The 24,244-nt window shown below is 34.7% G+C and overlaps 1 protein-coding gene and 1 long non-coding RNA gene across 5 annotated transcripts in view; one reads left to right on the top strand and one right to left on the bottom strand.

Annotated features, from left to right (window-relative positions):
- The window catches only part of LOC143668083 (uncharacterized), a 32,725-nt gene that overhangs the window by 2,479 nt on the left and 6,002 nt on the right, over window positions 1-24,244 (top strand). The window lies entirely within an intron of this gene.
- SLC9B2 (solute carrier family 9 member B2) overlaps window positions 95-24,244 on the bottom strand; it is a 63,288-nt gene continuing 39,138 nt past the window's right edge. For all 4 annotated transcript variants that reach the window (XM_077142663.1, XM_077142662.1, XM_077142661.1 and 1 more), the window contains exons 10-13: window positions 23,312-23,461; window positions 12,578-12,686; window positions 9,961-10,097; window positions 95-1,310 (exon numbers count right to left, since the gene is read on the bottom strand). In XM_077142663.1, the coding sequence (XP_076998778.1) occupies window positions 1,089-1,310; window positions 9,961-10,097; window positions 12,578-12,686; window positions 23,312-23,461 (618 nt within the window). In that variant the 3' untranslated portion in view covers window positions 95-1,088. The remainder of the gene's footprint in view (window positions 1,311-9,960; window positions 10,098-12,577; window positions 12,687-23,311; window positions 23,462-24,244) is intronic.

The raw sequence follows: 24,244 nt of genomic DNA, 5'->3' as shown, positions 1-24,244 counted from the left end.
AGAAGAAGCAGAATAGCAGGGAAAATGTGGGTAGAGATTGATAAGGGACGAATTATGTTTAAATTTTTAAATTTTATTTTAAAAGAAAAGCTAGAACAAGTCAAAGGATGAGAACCTTAGGCAACCATGGTTCGCAAAATGGTGATAGTTAACAGTTAATGAGAGTAAGCTTTCAGCTGGCAGAAAGGAATACTGAACTCAGTCTTTACCATATGTGCTGGCTTGAAGCTGTTACGTACCCCAGAAAAGGCCATGTTCTTTTAATCCATTCCTGTGGAGACAGACCTGTTGTGGGTGGGAATTTTTGATTAGATTGTTTCAATGAAGATGTGATCCACCCAAATCAAGGTGGGTCTTAATCCTTTACTGGAGTCCATTGTGAGAGACTAAGAGAGAGAAACAGAGAAAGAAACACTAAGAGAGCTCAGAGAAATACCTGGACAGAGAGATCACAGAGGCAGAAAAGCCCTAGAGATGTTAAGAGAGGACAAAGATGCTCAGAGAGAAAGCCATGGGAATCAGAAACTGAAAGCAATGGAACCCAGGAGCCGAGGACCAGGAGATGCTGGCCATATGCCTTCCCATGTGACAGAGGTGTCCCAGATGCTGGTGGTCTTTCTTCAGAGTCCAGGTATTGTGCTGATGCCTTAATTTGGACATGTTTGTGGCCTAAGAACTATAATTGTAAGTTAATAAATCTCCATTGTAAAAGCCAACCCATTTCTGCTATATTGCATTTTGGCAGCTTTAGCAAACTGAAACACCATGTTAATTTTAACTTGTAGTAGCACATTAAAGTATATATGTCTCCATAGAAATAAAGATATACAACAAAGGGGTGTTTGGAAAAAAAGAAGGTAGAGAGCTCAGGATTGGAGAGTTAGAACTTTACCACCCACATGGAAAGAACCATGGTTACAAATGCTGTTTAAAGAAATGGCCTAAATTTGGTTCTATTGCCCTTAAACATTACATATTTCAGTGCATATTTCTATTCATTTTGATAGAAGTGGCCTCCGGTAGTTGATAAAAGTAGCCTCTAGTAGTGGTTTTCTAATCATTACATTCACTGTTCTCTCTTTCCACCTCTAAACATGTATAGATGTTTCTCCTTGAACTTCTTCAACTTTATTTTCATGTTCAGCTTTCTGGAGAAGCTTGGGGCCTAGCAAACCAATAAGTAGACTTCCAACTGGAGCTGTGATAAGGATGGCCAGAAACGCCACTGTCAACACATCCATTCCATATTCTTCTAGCTGTTTTTCTCCATGTGATCTTGCTGTGTCCAAAGCCACAGATCCTATTGCAGCCTATAAAAGTTTGAGTAAAGTAGGAAAAAGGATAGCAGAAGTACATATTAAAAAGGTGAATTATTTTATCATTTGTGAAAACAAACTACTTGTTCCTTTCTTTGACTTAAGAGAGTTCTATTAGTCTTTCAGAGCGTTCACAGTTAGTTTTGTCAGAAAATACATCCTATCTTTGCATGGGGACAGATCAATGATTCATATGCAACTATTTGGTTCTGAATATATCAGACAAATACATTTCATAGCACAAGGCAGCTACACATTCACAATATCAATAAAAATATAACATGAAGTTCAGGTATACTAATTTTCTCCTGAGTCACCTCATTCTTTTATCTTTAGGAATTTGGAATTAAGAAAGAACAAGATCGCTTATAAAGCCACAATGGTGGGAGCAGTGTGGTATTGGAACAGGGACAGAAATATTGACCAATTGAATAGAGAGTGTGGAGATGGGCCACCAAATCTATGGTCAATTGATCATAGACAAGGCCCCCAAATCCAATGAATTTGGACAGAACAGTCTTTTCAATAAATAGGCATGGGAGAATTGGATATCAATAGCCAAAAGAATAAATGAAAGAGGACCCTTACTCCACACACTATATAAAAATTAATTCAATAGGGATCAGAGACCTAAATATAAGGGACAGCACCATTAAAGTCCTAGAAGAAAATATAAAGAAACATCTTCAAGACTTAGTAATGGGAGGTAGCTTCTTAAACTTTTCAACTTAAGTATAAGTAACCAAAGAAAACATAGATAAATGGGAACTCCTCAAAATCAAGAACTTCTGCGTCTCAAACAACTTTGTCAAAAAGTTGAAGAGGCGGCCAACTCAATGGGAGAAAATATTTGGAAACCACACATCAGACAAAGGTTTGATATCCTGTATACATAAAGAAATTATACAACTCAACAACAAAAGAACAACCCAATTATAAAATGGGCAAAGCATATGAATAGACATTTTTCCAGAGAGCAAATACAAATGGCTAAAAAGCACATGAAGAGATGCTCATCTTCATTAGCTATAGGGGAAATGCACATCAAAACTACAATGAGATATCACCTCACACCTATAAGAATGGCTGCTATTAAACAAACAGAAAGCCACAAATGTTGGAGAGGATATAGAGGATTGGAACACTTATTCATTGCTGGTAGGAATATATAATGGTACAGCCACTGTTGAAGACAGTTTGATAGTTCCTCAGAAAACCAAATATTGAGTTGACCTACAACCTGGCAATACCAATATTTGGTATATACCAAGAAGAACGGCATTTTTACACTGACGTTCATAGCAGCACTATTTACAACTGCCTAAAGCTAGATACAATCCAAGTGCCCATCAACAGACAAGTGGGTAAATAAAATGTGGCATATACGTATGATGGAATATTATGCAGCAGTAAGATGAACTGAGGTCCTGAAGTTTATGACAGCATGGATGAACCTTGGGGATATAAGGCGGAGAGAAATAAGCCAGACACAAAGGACAAACACTGTATGATTTTCCTATTATGACTATGGTAAAGGTAAACTCAGAGGATTACAATGTAGAATACAGGGGACCTAGTGGTACACAAAAGCTAGAGATGGATGAACCCAGTGAGGATGAACTTAAATGTAAGGGAATGAATAGAAGTGAAGGTAGTTTATTAGTGGGGTTATAAGCAACATTGCCACATTGAAGGTGAACAGGATTAAAAGGGTTGTACAGAGTCATGTATTACACCAATATAACTCTACAATTATAAATAAGTTCTTACATGAACTACTTCAAAGGTTTAATCTTGTAGAAAGAGTCAGGGATCTAGGGAAGACTAATATTGCATGCTATGGCATATAGTTAACAGGAAGACATCAACAATACCATAGCAATATCAGGGGTAAATAATCTAGAGAAAAGGACAAATGCTGGGGGAGGTTTAGATTTGATATTTGGTGAGGCTGAGATTATTGGTTCTTTGTCTATTTTGACCTATGAAACTTGTCTAAAATTGAGAGTGCTGATGATTGTACAACTAAGTGAGGACACTGTAAGACATGAATTGTTTATTTTGGAAATTATCCATGATGCTCAGTAAATAGAGGGGGCTGAAGAGTATAATGTCTGAGAAGCAGAATGGTGAACTGTGGAGTATACACATGACGGAATACTGTGCTGATATAAAAAGAAATGAAGTTGTGAGGCATACAACAAATTGAATGAATCTTGGGGACATTGTGTTGTACAAAATAAACCAGAAACAAAAGGACAAATATGATATGGTATCTTTTAGAAAATACTTATAAGAGAATTGGAGCCTAGATTGTAAGCTCTTACAGCAGTCACACTTATTCTGGAGTTGTAAGTGTATTTCTAGATTCTGAGATGCTGTGCTTTATATGCATAAGCTGGTATTTCCCCAGAACTTTGGGTACCTCTGTGGTACCTAAGACTCAGAGGTGGAGTTCTGCAGCTCTGAAAGTCAGCATTCCTACACACAACAACTGTTAAAATAACTGAAAAAGAGGTCAGGCTTCAATTAGAGATACAAACAAAGCCTATTTGGTTGGGACTAAGGTAAATCAGAATACAAGGCAAAGGACAACAGTGGATATATTCTAGAGCTTCACCTACTGTATGAGACCAAAAGCAGAGAGGTTTATTGTGTCTAGAACCTAAATCTTCTGTAACACCTGATCTAAATCAATCTGCTGGGTAGGGCACTTAAACAATGCACACACATGGAGCCCAGAGTGGGAATGAGGCCTTCTAATTCTGTACAGATTAATGTAATACCGGGATATATCCCAGACTATGGTGGGCTGATAATTAAAAAGTACTGGTACAGTCCCTTGAGGGACTGGAGGAAAAATACAGAACTACTAAACTTCCCCCTGGTATTCTTTCAAACATTAGGGCTTACTAAAAAAAAAATTAAGCTAAGCCCTTGATTTTGAGGTTTGCCCTTAGGAAACTTATTTTTGAAGCACAGAAGCTATGACTACCTATAATTATGCCTAAGAGTTGCTCCCAGGAAACCTCTTTTGTTACTCAAATGCAGCCTCTCTTCCTCTAAGCCCAACTTTTCAAGGAAAACCATTACCCTTCCTTGTACATGAGACATGACCTTCAGGGGTAAAAGTCTCCCTGAAAATGTAGGACATAACTCCCCGTGATGATCCTGGCCATAGCAACACGGGCTCGACAATGCCTTCTGGACCAAAAGGGGAAAATAAATGTAATAAAATAAGGTATCAGGGGCTGAGAGAGTCCAAATGGAATCGAGAGGCTATTCTGGAGGCTACTCTTATGCAAACAGCTAGATATTACTAATTGCAATGCTTTGCCAAACCCCAACCAACATCATTCCTGCTAACTCTAAAGAACACCCAGGGCTCTATGTGAGATTCTACAAGAGTTTCACACACTAAGCTTACTTTTCAGAAACCTAAAACCTTCAAATGTTCTTAGGCCAGATAAGTCCTGAAACCCATGAACCAGTCTCTCCAAGGACATCAACCAGTCCCATCCCCTTCTTCTATATTGTCAACACCCCTTTTCAATGTGAAAAAGTTAGAATGGGCATAGCCCAAATATCCCTAAAGATAGGGAGAAGGATCAAAGGAAAAAGAAGAGTCATAACAGGGAAGTTAGGATTTAACAAATGAGTATGGCTGCTGAATCATTATATTGATACTTCTTTTTAGTCTTTAGTGTCTCGGAGCAGCTAGAAGGCAACACCTAAAATTGTGGAACTGTAACCCATATCAAACTTTGAAATCTGTTCTGTAACTATTTGTTAAAATGTGCTTTTAAAATGTATTGTTTTATATATCTCACAGTAAAAAATGTTAAAGAAAAATGCAATTGAAAGTAGAAAAAAAATCAATTGGCCATAGGTATGAGGATTTGTTTCTGAACTCTTGATTTGATTTGGTTGGTCTATACGTCTGTCCTTGTGCCAGTACCATGCTATTTTGATTACTGTAACTTTGTTGTGGTAAGTACTTTTAATGAAATATTTCATTTAATTTTTATAAGTGTGATACTCCAACCAAAGCCCAAGGTCACATGGGTAAGTAATGAAGTCATTACTTGAATCCAGCCCTCTTGGTGCAAGATGCCAAATTTATACAGCCTCTAGCACCTTGGGTGAAGCTTATCTTCTAGCGTTCCAAGTTAGCTATTGCCACCAATGTTCCCTGTTTGTAGTTTCCCACTTGGGAATAGGATAAAGCTGTAGCGGTGTCTCCTCCTACCATCCCTTCCCAGCCAGCTTTACTATTGCTTTCTTTGTCTTGATCTTAAGGCTTGGGAGAAAGCAAAAGCCATTCACTTCACAATGTGCTTGGGGTCTCCTGTATAAAGACATGATTAACACTGTCCTGGTGGTAATAAACAATAATGCCAACAGAGTAGATGACTTCTGAATGTGGCATTGGCTCAAAATTTCATTTGTTCACTGACCATACTCATTCTGTCACCAGGAGTTTCCTGTTTTGTTAAATTATAAATGTCTTAAAAGTTGCTTTTATTCTTGGAGAACTTCACTCTCAATCATGCAACTGATTTGGATGAAACAATGTGCTCTCCTTTAATAAGACATTATGCTCCTCTCAATATTTCAACAGAAGTATAATAAACTTCTAGGTCAGCACAGCATTAGATGTTGCCTTTCTTATTGAAGAGAGCACATTATTAAACTTATATTTTGCCAGCTCTTGTTAATGAAAATGTTTATGATCAAGGAGATGATATGGCTTATTTATTAGGTGAATCCCCGATGTCTTTAAGCTAATATAAAGCCCTGCTCTGCCCTGGCCTGCTTTGGACACAAATGTGGTATCCAGCTGTTTGTCAAGTTCCCCACTCCACACCCATGAGATCCTAATTGTATTTCCTGCTTATTGGTTCCCAACTGGAGTCAGTGTCGAAAAGTGTGGGGTTAGAGTATTCCTGTTGATTTTTATTGAAAAGAGTGAAAATGTTATGAAAAGTTAAAATCACTATAAGTGTGTAAAGTTGCTATACATTGTCTGGGTTAATGTGAAAAAAACTTGTCTGAATACCCATTTGTCCTAATGCTGTCTGCGTTAGATGAATATGACTATAAGATTATGCTTGTCATAAAGACACTTTGCATTACATTAAAAAAAAACCAAGATGAAAAAAATGCAGTGACAATTATTCAAAGATGGTGAAGTTTTAAATTTGGGCTAAAAATTTAAGAATATGTATTATTTTATACTTGAACTAATTGTTAAGCATGATGAGACAATGAAAGTGGTAGGTACTTCAGTAGACTGAAGTTAATCTATTAGGTATTTGGTAATTTTGGCTCAGGAGCTAGTGAAATGTTTTATTTAGAATTTATCTATGGAAAGCATTATGAAGATTCTCATTTTCTTTCAGAGACAAAGTGCAGCGTTATCAATGCACGTAGGGAAATCTGATTATCCCTTTATTCTGTAGGTACAACGTTAGCCTTCATGGCAGTGAAACAGAAGTGAAAATATCAGACACAATGGCAGAATATCTGAATGCCCCTTCTCTCTGCTATATTAGAACTCCTATATTAGTTTGCTACATAGATGTCCAAGTAGAAACTTTTTCCAGCCTCTTTTACAGCTTGACATAGCTATGTTTCTAAGTTCTGGCCACTGAGTGGTCAGCGTCAAGTGATAAATGCCACTTGTAGATTGTGCCCTTGTGCACAGTCTCCCCCCCCCCCCTTTTTTTTTTAACATGGGCAGGCACCGGGAATTGAACCCGGGTCCTCTGGCATGGCAGGCGAGCATTCTTGCCTGCTGAGCCACCGTGGCCCGCCCCTTTGTGCACAATCTTATTCTTTTTCCCCTTACCACTGGATGGGAGATGGTGAGACTTGGGATTGTCACCTTGGACCCATGAATGGAAGTCACATGCTGAGGATGGCAGTTACCCTGTCAGCTCTGGCATGTCCAAGCTGGACTGCTGGTGAGCAAGAAATAAAAATCTCTCACTTAATCCCTGCATTTTGGGGTCTCTTTGGTATTGCAGCTTATCTTGCACCATAACTAATTTAACACTTCATAGATTCTTAGTGAGAATGCACACATTTCAGTTTAGTATCTTTTCTCCAGTTCTCTGTGTGTATGTGTATATGTATGCATGCTTTGGGGGTTGTATATATGCTAGGTTATAAAGTAAAATATATTTCTTATAGAGGGTCATGGACAAAGAAGTTTAAAAATATGCCAATATGTATGCCTAAGAGTTACTTCTGGAGGACATCTTTTGTTGCTCAGATGTGGCCTCACTCTCTCTAAGTTCAGCTCTGTAAATGAAATCTTTGCCCTCCCCCCTCCATGGGACATGACATCCAGGGGTGAAAGTCTTCCTGGCAACATGGGAGATGACTCCCAGGCATCAGTGCAGCCCTGGCACCATGGGATCAACAATGCCATCCTGACCAAAAGGGGGAAAAGAAGTATAACTAATAAAGTATCAGTGGCTGAGAGAGTTCAAATAGAGTCAAGAGGCTAATCTGGAGGTTGCTCTTATGTAAGCTCCAGTTAGACCTTGCTACGTATCATAACCTGCCAACCTCCAACCAAGACCATTCCAGCCAATCCTAAAGAGTACCTAGGGCAATGTATAAGATTCCACAAGGGTTCCATGTACTAGAGTAACTTTGCAGAAACCTACAACCTCCAGATAAGTTCCTAGACCAGATAAGTCCTGAAACTTAGCTCAGCCTCTCCAGAACATCAGATAGTTCCATCTTTCTACCCCATATTAGTGACAGACCCTTCCAACATGAAAAAGTTAGAATGGCCATAGCACAAACACCCCTAAAGAGAGGGACAGAAAGATCAAAGGTGATGGTGGAGTTATATAGAGAAGACAGGATTTAACAAATAAATATGATCCCTGAATCATTGATATTGATACAGTCTCCAGTATCTTAGAGCAGCTAGAAGTAAAAACCTAAAATTGTGGAACTGTAACCCATGCCAACCTCTGAAATATGTCTACAACTAATTGTGGTGCCGTGCTTTGAAATTTATTGCTTTTTTGTATATATGTTATTTTCCACAAAAAAGAAAGAAAAAAGTCGATGTGGTGAGAAAAAAAATATATAGCTTTCCAGCCTATTCTGGAACAGATAGAAGGAAAAATGTGAGAGGATCATATTGTAGCCCATGACAAACTCTGGGATCTGTCCTGTAACTACTTGTTGAAGAGTGCCTTGAAAACTATTGCTTTTTTTATTTCTTTGCTTTGTATAGATGTTATACTATGCGATAAAAATTTTTTTAAAATATGCCAATATGTATGTATGTGTATGTGTGTGTGTGTGTGTATATATATACACATACACATACACATACAATGTCTTGTTTCTTGTGAAGTGGCAAAAGGAGAAAAGAAATTTCTACATAATATGTACCTCTACAGAACAGACATTATCCAACAGATCGCAGATATTCTTTCCTTACTTTAAACTTTAGCTTGATGGTAGGAAAGTAACTTCTTTCAGATTTTGACATTTTGTAACAAATCCTTCATACTAAAGCTACTAAATATATGGATACTCATCTGCTGAAGTTAATAGAAATAGGGTGAAAGCTGGAGACACAGTGAATAGAAACTATTTCACTTACTGTACTGTATTAACCTCACAGTATTATTAACCATTATGTCTCAGATATTTTTGAAAGTCTGATGGAAAGAAAAAAAAAGCTTCTCTGGAATAATGCCCAAGCTCACAGCTTCACAAAATCTAACATATAATTACAAAGCATACACATCCCCCAAAGCTCCTTATGTTATTCTTTAGCACACCTGATTTTTTAATTTTTTAAATTCCATGAAAATAAAAATTTAATAACTGCAAAAGAATCTGGGATGGAACAATTATATCTTGTCTGCCACAATTAGTTTGAAAATAAATGTACACTCAGTAATGTATCACATTTGTAACAAACCATCATTTATACAGTTCAAATTTAGTTAGTAATTACAGATATCCTACAAATGAATGATCAACAATTTTAAGCACCTATCTGTAAATGCTTTCTTGATCACTTGCTTATTAGTGTGAACAAATTTAAGGTCAAGTGATTGAGACATTTGGTAGGAACATAATTTAATATCAACTGATAATCTAGGAAAACAATAAGGTATTTTCTGAGTTGTTTTTCAATAATCCTCTTTATTATATATAAAAAGTGTGACCCAGCATCACTGATCATTAATCATGTTAAAATGAGAGTATTTTCAAACTATAAGATGGATCATGCTATATCTGTGTCACTCTCTTTTTGGAAAATATTGAAATGAAAAGAATTGACAACTATGTCTCTAGATGACTTAGAAAGAGAGGACTGATAATTCAAACCTATTCCTTCTTCAACACTGCTTTTTAGTAGTATTGGGGTTGCATTCTTAGCTATACCCTGATGACCTAAAGAAATTTAAATGAGCCACAATATTTAAGAAACAAATATAGTAAAAATAAGACTTACAGAGTCTATTAGTATAAACTATTTTCAAAAATCAAACTTTTAATACTCGATTTCACTAGATTTGAATAAGTCTTCTCATTCAATGTTTCAAAGTGTCATTTAGAAATATCAATTAAAACACTAGGTCATCCTATCCACCATTACCTGGACTGTGGCTTTAGGAAGCCATGCAAAAGAAATAAATATCTTTTCCTTTAGGTTAAAACCAGCAAAACACACCATCAGAAATGTTGTCAAAATTCGTATTACTACTGCAATGCTCAGTGTGGCAATACAGCGTCCTGTAAGAAAAATTTACTTTTTATAAATGATGAAATGAAATACTGGAGGAAAAATACCATTTCATGGTTACTGATTCAAAAGACTATCAACAGAAATTATTAAAGAACATTAAAAAACCAATAATAGAAATATGATTAGGCATGAATTAGCAAAAAAAATCATTATAAAGGATTGATCAGATGATTCGTTTAAAATAAAATGTTTTCCCTAGATTAACACCAGAAATTAACTAGGCATATTTGAATTTCTACAAAGGAAAGTTGAATGTTATATTTCTTATGTTTTATAGCAAAAACCATACTTTTTTCCATAGTTCTTCCAAAGTTCCACAAGAAGTTAAATCATTTAAATTCTCCACAAGAATTTATTTAATAATGACTACGTGCGGCAGGCTTTGAACTAGGCACTGGGTACACAATGTATAATGGACAGACCTTGCCTTTATGAGCATTAAAATCAGAGGACAAAATATAAGCTGAATTTATGTACTATGTGGTAAGTGCAGTGTAAACAAATTGATAAGGGGGCACAGAAGAGAAACAATCACATTTTCATGAAATAGATTGAGGATTCTTTCAGAGTATAAGGCCAGCAGTGACATTTAAAATATTTATCAGTCAGTATGGAAGGTACTTGCCAATCAGAACGTGGCTGCTGGGTACTGACCAATTCGAATGGACATGGGCAGTAGTACATAACTATTTCACCATCTTGGTGTATACTAACTGCACATTAGCCCTGGATGACTTTCACAGCCACCTAATTCAGTTGTTTACAGCTCTTTGCTCATAATGACAAGTTCATCGTCATTTGCAAAGTAAGGGATTTTGAGTAGCTCTGCTGCAGCTACTAGAATTTAGCTAAGGTGACTGATGAGAAATAGGGTGATTTAAAATAAAGTAACATTTGTTGAGTGTTTACTCTGTGCCAAGTACTGGTTAGACTTTTAATGCACTATTTTACTTTTACCTTACAACCTGTGGAGCAGGTACTATTACCTAATATTACCTAAAGAATATAACTATTCTTCTGCTAGAGCTTTAAAAACTGAAATCCAGAGAGGGAGGATAAATAACTTTCCCAAGTTCTAAGGACTTGGTAAAACTAAGATAGGCATTGCTGGGCAGTCTGTTGGGATTCTGTAATATGGTTTCTATACGGAAAGGATTTGAAGCACTTTTGTTGAAGGGCATTTCTCCCAGGTTGGTAAATATTCAAAAGTATCTGTTGCTTGAAAGTACAAAATACAAAAGAGACAGTACTGTTCCCAGATGGAAACACTGAAGGAAGAGATCTGGGGAGAGGGTGATGTAAGTTTTAGACATATGAGGTAGAAGTTTTGTGAGACATACAATTGATGATGACCTATAAGCAACTGAATAAATTGTTTCAGAGATAAATACTTTGTAATTATATAGTTATATTCAAAGTCATGGGGTGTAAATAATCTTAGGGAAGTAATATATAGTGAGAAGAGAAGGCTTTGGAAAGAACTTCGATGAAGAGCATCGTTTAAGCCACTTATAGTGTAAGGAAAGAGTGTAAAGGTAGCAACTGGAAAATATGAAGCTTCAGACTTCCATGTAAAAGAGTGTCTTACAGCGGTCAATAGCATCAAATGTTGCTCAGAGATCAAGTCAAATAAAGACAAAAGAATTCACTGATTTTAACAATATCATCTTGGTGACAACAGGGTTGGTTGTTGGATGGGACTGAAGCTGGATTAAGTTCATTGAGGAAGGGAATGGGAACTGAGTAAGTGGAAAAGGGTAATGTAGTTATTCTTTTGAAAAGTTTAAAAGACGAAGAGGAAGGTAGTGTGGAAGGTGAGGGGCAAGTGAAAAGAAAGGAGGGTTTTTTTTTAAAACATAATAGTGAATACAGTCTGTATTATTCTGAAGAGAAGGAAACTGAGACAAGGATATATGAAGATGCATAAGAAACAGGGAAAAATCCATGTCTGACATTCAGAAGTTGGCAGTGAATGAGATCCCTAGTAAGAATGGATGAATACTATGATGGGAGGAAAGGAGGAAGTGATGAATATGTAAGCTAATTAATTATTAAGTGCAGTGCTATGAATCAAGTGTTTTAGTATGATGATTTTGACTGTATGAATGAATAAAAGAATGAATGAACAAATACACATTTCTATTCCATGGGTACATATTATAGAACTGACTAATTTTCTTTAAAATTCTGGCCCTTGATCAGAACAAGGCTGGATGAACAGTAACTTTATTATTCTGGGAAAACTATTTCAAGGCCTGTATTATCTTGATGGTGGTCAATAGTGCCACCTTTCTTTACAAGGAACAAAAAGCTATAAAAATCACTGTTTTAGATATACCAGCATTATTATGTAACCAACTAATCTAAAAGCCTTAGCTCAAAACACTAAACACATACCTGTTAAAGCTATTTTCTGAACATAGAAAGAGCTCATTTTAGTTCAAAAGTGCTACCTTGAAATTCTTACCAACAGTTTCTGGTCTAAGTGATGCAATAGATACCTCTGCGCCAATCAGTCCAAAAAGAAGGGGTTGAAAAATGTCCCAGGCAACTGCAATTATTTTTTCAACCTCTGCCTAAAACAAACAAACAAACAAACAAAACTCACACAAATACACACGCAAAGATTTTTTTACTATGTGAAGTTAAAGTACCAATAATTTTACTAATTTTAAATTTGAGTCCATTTGACTTGAGGTAGGCTCTACTTCTTGGCATCTATAAATAGAAGTTAGCTAGAATAAAGCAAAAAAAGTTGCATAGGGACAGTTTAGATAGTGTGTGAGGTGCTTTAACATACTTAGTTTTGGTTTACAAATGGTTTTAAATTGTAAAGATTCTTATAACTTTAGGAGGACTCTTCTACATACATGATTATCAGATAATTATGTAAATTTGAACAAGATAAAACTGTACATGTATTTATATTATTTTATGCAAATTTTATATTTTGTACTGATTCTCTGAATTAGTACAAGTAAGGTGCCAACTTTTATTCTAAAATCACATAATGTGGCAGGAAGAACACAGATTCCAGTCTTGGTTAGTCACAGAGTCCCTCCCACCTCCTACCCCCACCCCAGACACTCAGATGCCTCCCTAACTGACAACTCGTGTTATTTGAAGATCTTATGCCCATAAAAGCAAATATTCAAATACATTATTTTCCTCACTTGTCTATAAAATAACAGCATAAATAATAATAATATACACATTATTGTGTACCTTGATTTTTTTAAACAAAATATCTTAGCAATCATTCCCTCTGGCTACATGAAGAGTTTCCTCATTTATTTTAATAGCTCCATTGTATTCCAGTTAAAGATTTGGCATACATTGACACTTTCTGATAGCTTTCTATCTTTTTTAAAAAAAATTCTATTAGAGTAGTTGTGGGTTCACAGAACAATCATGCATAAAATAAAATACAAGTTCATACACCATCTCATCACAGCATGGTGCACTGATGTGGAATATTTGTTACAATTGATGATAGTACTTTTTTGTAATTGTATTTTTTTAACAGTGCTTTTTTCAATCCTTGCAAAATGTGTTACAATTAATGAAAGATTTTTAAAATGGTACTATTAACTATTGTCCATTGTTTATATAAGGTATATATTTCCCATATACCAACTATTAACACCATTATTAGTATCATATATTTGTTGTAATATATGGAAGAACATTCTTATACTTGTACAGAAAAATACTGCAATGAACAGATCATATTGTATTTCATATGTGTGTAAGAATATAGACAGCATAAATTCCTAAAAGTAGAATTACTAAGTCAAAGAGCATATGCACGTGCAATTTTGATAGACAAATTGCCTTCCATTGGCAAGGTATGAGTATATCTATTTTCTTACAAACTTACCAACATACTATGCTATCAACATATCTGGAATTTTGATAACTGATAGGTGAAAGCATCTCTTTTTTAAAAAGTATCTGTTAAATTTAATCCTTCTGAGCTTTAGTTTCTTCAACTAAAATTCTGATAAATTCTTTTCTTGCTTTAAAATTCCACAATTCTGTGAACAATCCAAATTCTATTCTACTACAATGAAATAATCCAGCATTTGTATTTTGTAACACTTTGGTTTCTTAAACAATTTAAAAGAAATGACAGCAGGACCAGATTAGAACAACAAAGCATAGTAAGAAAAAGCCAGGAGCATCTGAATAACATTTTTATTAATTACTGTCAAAATTTTATTAGCTGAGGCAGAATTAAAATATGGGAAAATAAATTTTCTAACTCAAACCTAGAAATAAATCCAATGATAGGAACATGTTCTGTTTTTCAGTTTTCTCTCTGAAAAATATTGCTTTGGTAAGGGATTCAGGGCTTTAATCCTTGCAAAATAAATAGAAATTTTCATAAATCACACTTTAAAAAAAGTAACTTACTAATGCATGTTAACACAGGTAAAGAAGGAATGAATCAATATTCCTTACTTATGTCCAGCATAGACTGTTACGTGCCCTGAGTACATGAGTCTTTGCAATGCTGATTTCTATGATAGTTAAATCTTTCTATTTTTTGTTTTAGTTTAAGGCATATTTATTTTAGCTTAAGGCATATTTCCCAATACCATATGTTCATGTCATAACAAAAGTAATGGGTCTGAGTTTGTGCTTGATTTAATAAGCACTGAAGGAAGCAAAGCTCTCTATATATTCAGATGTTCCTCAAATATTAATGACACAAGAATTACTGCTAGACCCTGAATCATGCACTCAGCATTTGTTCATATTTGATATTGTGAACTGACTGAGTAATTTCTTTACAGAATTGTTCTTTTCTTATTTATAAGACCTATTAAAATCTTGAAAAAATAATTCTTAAAAGGCTTTCCTCCATTTCATGCATGTTTTTTCCTTTCTTTCTTTGCAGAAAAAAAAAATCTCCTCCCCTGTTTTGGTGGGCAGCTTAGTAGTATCTTTAAAAATTTAATAATAAAGCTCCTACTTTCCATTTTTATGATGTTTTAAATTTTTTTAAGTGTGTTCACATTATATACTAATTTCAGGGTCATGACTAGAAAGATTTGATATACTCAAGTGGATTGCATCATTCATTAGCTTGTAACTACTGAAAGAGCAATAGGAATTTATTTTTTAATTGAATTTAGAGAAAGGGATTCTTATTTTTTATAATTTGGGACACTTTTTCTTTCATGCTTTGGAGTCAGGCCAGGCATTTTAATATTTGAAGTCCTGGTTAGACATTTAAAACTGTTCAAACTGTCACATTAGTCTGTGTATTTCTCAATCCTGGATCCTCTGAATCTTCAATATTCTAGCTCCATATCTCATTAACCTCGCTTTATTATATATATCAGTTTGAATAACAAGAAGATTTGGGTTTAGTTTTAAGTTTTTTGTATTTGCTTAGATTCTTTACTGGAAAATGCTTCCATGTCCTTTACTAAAGTTTGTTAGTTTAATAGTTAATAGTTGGTTGTACATTCTTCTGGACAGGTTGATACTCATTTACTATGTTTATGTACGTATTGTATGCCACACATAATATTGTGTCATAGTTTAAAATTTTATATTAATTTTTATTCAATATAATTTAGAGATCTTATAACATTAATACGTACATCTATATGTGTATCACATTCTTGCTGCACCGGTAATCCATAATATCCAAGTACCATAGTTTATTCAATTATTTCTTTATTGATGAACTTTTAGCTTGTTTCCAATTTTATTTTATCTTAACAAAAATCATATAAAAATCATCTAAACTCTATAAAGGTTTCATGAAGATAAATCCTGAAACCCAGAGGGACCGGCCTTTCCAAGATTATCAGGCAATTATATCACCTATCCTTTAGCGTCGACACACCTTCTCAAAATGAAAAAGTTAGAATGGGCATTACCCAAAGATTCCTATAGATTGGGAGAAGGATCAAAGGAGAAGGAGGAGGTATAACAGAGAAAGTAGGATTTAACAAACAAGTATGGCTGCTGAATCACTATATTAATATTCCTTCTAGTCTCCAGTGTTTTGGGGCAACTAGAAGGAAAAATCTGAAATAGTGGAATGGTAGCCATTGACAGACTTGGATCTGTTCTGGAACTACTTGTTGAAGTGTGCTTTGAAAATGATTGTTTTTTTTCTATCTTTGGTTTGTATATACATTTTATTTTACAATAAAAAAACATTAAAAAGTCATCTAAAATCATTCACAAAAATAAATTCCAGGTATGGTTAAGTACCCTGCCAATTATCAATTTATCAAGTACTCTGCTCCAAATAATTCTTTCATTGTCTCTAAGGTGCAGTGGCCAGCAGCACCCAGAGGTGCAGAGCCCGGCAGCTTTCCCCAGGACACACCTCTGCAAGTTTCATAGCAGACTGCCTCTAGCAAGACACCTTCCTAAACACTCTAAAGGTAGATTTCCTGAAAATATGGAGAATGGGCTTCTAGCACATTTCGCAGGCACAGCATGTAGCAACTTCTTGGCCATCCAGTGAACCATGCCTTCACATCAAGGTTTGGATATCAGTCTTGTGAGAAGGGTGGGAGGGTGGTTTTCCTTGGGTGCTCTAGCTCAGGTCTAGGGGTCGTGGCTGCTCTTTATACTGCCATTCCTATATTCTGCAGAATTCTCTTTACTTCTGACTAGCCTATCCCTGTGACTCTGATCCTCTGTTATAGGTAATAATGCATTAAACTTTTCCTGTTCAAATTACTGTACTGTGTGGTTTCTTTTTTCTGATAGAAGAACAAAATGAAAAACAAACTAGGAGGAAATATCCCCAGAATGTAAAACAAAGTAAGAAGAAATATCTAAAACATAAGAAAAGGCATAAATCAAATAGAAAAATGGGCAATGTATGGGCACAAATGATACACATAAGAGGAAATTCAAATGACCATTGAATGTAAGAAAAGATGCTTAAACTCAACAAGCAGAGTAAAGCAAATTAAAATGATGTACCATCATACTGGAAGCAATTCCAAAATTTTTTAGGTCAAACATTTGTGAGGTTGTAAGGAAACTCTCACACACTAATTGGAGGGAAAATCCAGTGATAACTTTTTTGGAGGGCAATTTAGTAATGCTTGCTACAGTGTCAAAGAATTTTCATTGAACTGATTTTTAATAACTAATAAAAATCCATTTTATCCTTATAACATAACTTTAAGGATCTGCAATTCTGTATGTATATTAGTTCTTTATTTTTTTTCACCTTTCTTGTTTCTGGTGTATTTATTATTATGAAGATCCTCTTTGATCTCAGCTTATAAATGTTGAAGGACAGAAAGCATATGTGAAGAAGTTCGTTGATTGCTTGATTGATTTTCATATTTCTATTCACACACAGCATGTAAAAAGTTAGGTTTTCACCACATAAGGGATCAGGTAATGACTTAGGTTCAAATTCTGTCACTCACTTATGACAAGCCACTTACTTCTTCAACACCTTATTTTTCTCATCTCTATAAAGAGAAGTTAGTATTAGATGACACCTAAAATCTTCTATCATTTAATGACAGTAATTCAGCCAATACTGAGTTGCAGTTGCCACCCTTCCACATTAATTTATATTTCACTTTTTAATTTACTTTTCAGAGTATATCATAGCTGATGATGCCCTTAGTAGTGAAACACAAGAACCAACTCTATTACTTTTAGGTTGCTTAGTCTTTTGTTGCCATGACTATTCAATGGAACATTTCAAATAGTTTCATATATTCAGAACTCCAATAAAAGCAGGAGGTCTAAAGAGTTTTCCCTACCACATTATTTTTATTTCTAAACTATGGACAAAAACTACATGTTCTTTGATTTTAAGATTTTAAACAAGTTGATCATAAGATACGGGCTTATATATTATAAAACTTAGAAATGGGAAGAGTTACAAAGTATTTTCTCATGACATTTTCATAATGTCAAAACTAAAATGAACTAGCTTATAAAGAAAATGGAGTCATTGAACAGGTTAAGTATAAAAGAAGGTAAACCTTGGGAAGAGAAGACTGTGTCATCCACTGAAAACTAAGATCACTTTACACATCCTTATGCACTATAAATAAATCTTCAAGAATATAAATCACTTTCAAGAATGGACAAAGGGACAAAGTTAAGGAAAATGGAAGTATTATCATGAGTTAGACATGTATTTAAGCTGTACTTCTTTTCTTAGAGAGAAGAACATTTTAAGAGTAAGAAGATCGAAATGTATCAAGGAAAAATATCCCACACAGAAGAAGCAATGGATTTGAAAATAGATGAAAGATGCTTAAACAGAATTTCATAAAATATTTTAGGTTTCCAAGTAGAAGAACTCAACAATAATCTTGCTACAGCACCCTAGAGTTCACAAATGTTTTCATTTCCATTATCTCCATGATATACATAATTCTGCCTTCATTTTACAGTTGAGCAAACTGAGTCTGAGACAATGCAAATGATTTGCTTGAGATTAAACAACTAGAAAGTGGTAGAGCCCGGACTGGAATCCCAATCTCCATTATCTTAAAACTTACGCTCTTTCTATTATATCATGCTACTATGGAGGTGGTTATAAAAATGATTAGGGCTAGTATTTACTGAGGGTATTCTACAACTAAGCACTTTGTTAAGTGCCTTATATAGATTATTTCATTTTTTTGTCTGTTATCTGTTATTATCATTCTTCATTTTAGAGAAGAAGAAATTGAGAGACTGAAAAATTAAATTATTTGTAAGTGGTCGCACAACAAGTTAGTTGTAGAACTGAGATTACCTAAGCAGTTTGAGCTGTTAGATGCTATGAGTACTACGTGACAATGGAAGAAAAGAAGTCCAAAATCTGGACTCACTGATTTGTCCTCCAGAAGCACGAGCTTTCTTGAGTACTAAATTAGGAAACCTATGGAGAGTGCCCTTCACATAACTGATTAAAATTCAGAAAAAAATAAAGATTAGTTTCCTTTATTTTCTTTCCCTTCTTTAGGAATCATTTTGATGTGCTCAAATGTATCCTCATCCAGGCTTTGACATGTACTAGCTTTATTAGCAAACTACTTAATATCCTGCTCCCCTTATTTTTAAAATGGGGCTAATATCTACCTTTCAAGGTTATTGTAAAGAATAAATGAGATAACATATGTAATATTTCACTGGGAAAAGGATCTTTATTTGAAAAAATGGAAGAAAGCTCATAGTGAGAGACTGATAGATATGGCCACATAAAAATATAAGATTTGTCTATTAATAATGAACAGTATAAAAAAGGCAAAAGGGAAATATCATATATATGTATACCTATGTGAATATGTGTGTGTATATCTCTATCTCTATACCCACATATCATCTTACAAATCAGTGATCAGTACATTAAACTTCAAAAGATAACAGATAAAAGACAATGGACTAAACTATCAAAGAAAAATACACATTGGCTAAAATAGGAAAAAAATGTTCAATATCATTATTACTCAAAGAGGCATAAAAAAAGACACCATTTTTCACCTATCAGTATGGCTAAAGATTAAATACTTAATCTTTATATTAAGTTGTCTTAATATAAAGTATATTAAATACTTTATCTTAAATATTAGACTAATATTCTAAGCCAGTGGCTCACAACTTATTTGAAGTACAAATTCTCAGGCCCACCCTAAACTTACTAAACCAGAAATTTGAGGTTGGGGCACAGAAATCTGTTTTAACAAGTCTTCCAAGTGATGCATGTTCAAGTTTGAGAGGCCCTATTCTAAGCTGATAAGGTTGTAGTGAGATAAGGTACTTTGTATATTGCTGATGGGAAAGTAAATTGATACAACTCTAGAAGCACTTTAGTAATATGTGTCAAAATCCTCAAAATAATCTTATTATTTGACCTAAATACTTCACTCTAAGGAAGGTGCCCAAAGGAACTAATTACAAATTGGATTTTAGAATAATTTAAAATAGTAGAGACTGAAAATAATCTAAAAACAAAGCTGTGGGAATAGTTAAAACAAAAAAAAAACCTCATAGTGCCTATGCGTATGTGTGTAGATATATACATAAGAAAGCAGCCAAAGGTAAATATGAAAAATGTATTTTAATAGTGATTCTCTCTCTGGATTATGGGAATAGATTGATTCTTTTCACCCACATTTTCAGCCAGACTGCAGGCAATTTAGGCAAAGTTATGTTAAATGTAGACAAATCAACCCTATGTCTTGGTTTATAACAATCTTTTCTATATAACCCATATTATAGTTTTTCTGAAGAATAGTGTAATTGAAATTCATCCCTTTACCTCCTTTTCCTTTCTGTGACCAAAGTCAATGGCCAATTGCAGTAGGTATGAGTCTTCTCCTTGAGTTCTTGGTTGCTAAAACTACTCTTTTATGGTCTATTCCAAATGAGATTGCTTCTCACTGTTTATTTCGTCTTATCTTATAATTTATGAATTTAGAGACAGTTTTAAATTCAAAGTTTAGGATAATAACACTCTTAACACACTTAGTATGTGTTATTCAAGTATATGCCAAAATATAAAAATGTGGCCTGCACAAAAATGCTACATTTATAGGGTGATACAAGCCACTTTGGAGTCAGATAAACCTGAGCTTAAATCCTAGTACTGCCAATTTTAATTTTATGACTTTGGACATGTTATTTACATTTTCCTGACTTATAATCTGCATAAACGGAAGTAGTCATATTTCCTCAAAGAATTTTTTGTGTGTGTGACAATAATTGAGAACACCAATTTAGTACCTAGCACAGGGTTATACAGAGTGACAATAAAAATTTATTGGTTCTCTTCCCTCTTTTTCCCATGACAGTATAATATAATGAGTTGGTAATAATTTTTTGAAGATTTTTAAGAAGTCACAACAGAAAGCATTTTCCTGTAAAATTCAATTTTAAGAAACTTACTACAAGTATATTTGGGAATTTTCCTGTTGGATAACTGAAAGGAAGTAAGTAAAAATATTTAAATAGTTTAAAGAGCTGTTGAGTTTAGGTGGTTGTATTACAGATTATTTTTGTCCTTCCTTTTCTTTCTAACTCTACCCCCTCCAAAGTTCTACAGTGTGCATATAACACTTCCATACTCAGAAATAAAATAAACTTTATTAAGAAAAACACATTCTGTTTATTAATTTGCTATTTTTACAGTGCTGAGAAAAGTTTACTATTAAAAAGAAATTAAGAGACAGTTTGCAAATGCTGATGCCAGACATCTTTCCAATTGTCAGACAAGGGGTCACAAGGCAAATGCTTCCCTTCACTAAGGGAAAGTTGTGATCTTTGTCTTGGGGCAAAGGTTATAGATCAAAGAGCAAGGGGCCTTAGCGAGAAGCCCAAGGGTAGGCAGAAGATGGCAGCAGTGAGTCCTCAGAGAGAATCAAGGTACAGCACCAAGGAGCCATCACCCCCCTTTGTCCTGGGCTGATACTAGATAGAGGAAGACAGACAAGGTGATGTGTGACAACTTTGCCTCAGCTCACAAGTAAAGTGATGCCACATACAAATGTTTCAATAAAAGGAAATGTTTATGAAAGATGAAGATGCTTAGAGTATCTAACTTATACTAGGAAGTTTGTTTACTTTTACCTTTGCTCTTGGTGGATGTTAAATTACTTATATTCCAAAAGTAGAATTTTATAATATAGACCCTACTATTAAAAATGTAGACCTGAAACAAATCTTGTAGCCAAGCCTCCTGACAAGGCAGCAAATCTAGGTGCCTACCTAATTGCTTAGAGCAGAATTTAAAAGGGACTCTCCTCTTCTAAAGCACAATCCATTTCAGAATCTATCTTAGCTCACTTTCCTGTGGCCTCAACACCCTTCTCCACAAAATGCTACAGCAGCTCCTACCAATCCACCCTTCTTCTAAAGGGAGATGATTTTCAATTATACTTATCCTATTTTTATAATCACACGCCTTATTTGGAGAAATGCCCCCAGCTAAATGCTGTTAATCTGCAATGAAATTCTGTCGCCAGGAGATTCCCACAGAGATTCGTTTAATTGAATATGATTATATACCTAATCTCATGACCCCTAATCTCAGACTTATGATCTTTACATAAAATAATTATTTTAAACTTAACTATTTTGAGCAGTTGTCTTCAAGTGTTGTAAGATTATTCCAATACGATGTATACCTGCATTTATAGTTTCTTCATTAAGCAGAATAGCATATGATCTGGTCAAGTTCAAATCTATAAATATGTATCTGGAAATTAAGATAAATAAATGCAACCAGATAATTTCCAGCATACATATGAAGAAAGTTAATAATATTAATGATGTTAAAAATCAATACAATAGCCCGAACAATTCTATAAAAATGAGAAAAGGCTTTTGAACAAACTGGCTAGCAAACATATTGAAAATATGTATTAGCTTCACTCATAAAGAAATGCAAATCAGATCAATAATGAGATACATGTTTCACTTATCAGGTTTCTAAAAGAATTGACAATTGAAAATATTCAAGTCAGAGAAAAAGATCCTCTTACATACTGTTGTTGGGAATGTAAATTGGTATAGCCTTTTAACAGAACATATTGATTCTGTCCATCAAAAGTTAAATATTCTTACCTTTTGATGGTGCAATACAGTTTCTGGAAATTTATTCTATAGATAAATTCAAATATATGACATATTTCATTCATTCTAGGATATACACTTTTTACATCTTAACATTTCTGAAATTAGGATGGCATGCCACTGTTTAATTTGCAGCATTTTTCCCCTTTTTTTAGGGGCATATAAAATAATGTTGCTTCTTAGAATTGATAGTGTCTTAGTTCTTATGAAATATGGTGTATATAAGGATATTTTACTGAGGCACTGCTTGTCTTAGCAGAAAACTAGAAACTACTTAACTGTCTGTTAGAGGAGCCTGGTTGAACAAAGTATGGCATAACTATACAATGCAATACTCTGCAGCCAACACAAAAAACAGGAAAGGCATCACGGAAATATGTCCATGATAAGTGTTAAGCTAAGACATCAAGTTATAGAGAGTATGTTAAGGAAAAAAGAAGTATGTGTATTTGAACATCAAATGTACATTCGTATATTACAAAAAAGGACGTGTACACTAGTGTATGTATAGAAAATGGCTTTTATGATTAAAGTTTTTATCAATTTTGTATTTTAAAAATATCTAGAAAGAAAAAATTAATCTCACCAGAAAGAAGCTGTGAACAGGAGAACTTAAAATGAAATTCACCTTTTTGCTGGTCCATCTCATGCCCACAATGAAGGCCATGACCAGTGTGCACAGTCCTCCTGAGCCAGGGAAACCAAAATTCACGCTGCTGAACACAGCCAGCACTGAGAACCCCAACACAAGGAATGCTCTCTTCCACACGAGTTCACCCTTTCGGAGAAAAAAAAGTCAATTTGCTCAATTATTTCAAATAACTGATTTGTACTTACTAATTTTTTCCACATAAAAGATTCAATAGGGGACGGTGCAACCGTGGGCTCAGCAAGCAGAGCTCCGCAGGTCCGGGTTCGGTTCCCGGGGCCTGCCCGTTGCAAAAAAAAAAAATCATAGAAAAGATTCAAAAGGGAGATTAAAAATGTCAGCATCAGCTTACATAAATGGATGACTTAACATTTATTTTCTGTTCCTTAACAAAAGCAGGGTTAGCAAAGTAAAAATGCAGGTTCCCCTTTCAGGAACACCAATTATCTTCTGCTGTGGTTACCAGAGCAGAATTTCACAAGAGTAGCAGGAAAAGGCTTTGAGGCCTGAGAGATCTGGGTTAAAATTTTAGCTCTTTTACATCATTGGTCTATGTGGTGGCCAAGTTACTTAACCTCTCTAAGCTTTGTTTCCTCATAGAAGTTACATCACAGGGCCTTTGTGCCGGTTAAAGTTATTGTTCTCCGTTATCTTTGATTTGGTGCTTCCTCGGTTTTCCTTTCTAAATCCTTGAAAACCAAGAAGCTTTAAGAGGCTGTACACCGAGAGTAGTTTATTTTCTTTTTGTAAAAGTCTGCGAATTGTATGTAACTCTTTCCCTTTACTTTCCCCTGTTCAGCCTTTTAAACTCCTTGATCACTTTAGCAGCAGGCCTTTGGAAATGCTTGACTTGGAGGCATACCCACTCAGGCTTATCTGAATTCAATCCCAGCTCCACGGCTTTCTAGCTAC

The sequence above is a fragment of the Tamandua tetradactyla genome, chromosome 24 (genome assembly GCF_023851605.1).
Source record: "Tamandua tetradactyla isolate mTamTet1 chromosome 24, mTamTet1.pri, whole genome shotgun sequence".
In the NCBI taxonomy this organism is placed as follows: domain Eukaryota; kingdom Metazoa; phylum Chordata; class Mammalia; order Pilosa; family Myrmecophagidae; genus Tamandua; species Tamandua tetradactyla.
Note: the sequence above shows the minus strand (reverse complement) of the source record. Positions and strands in the feature narration are given on the sequence as shown.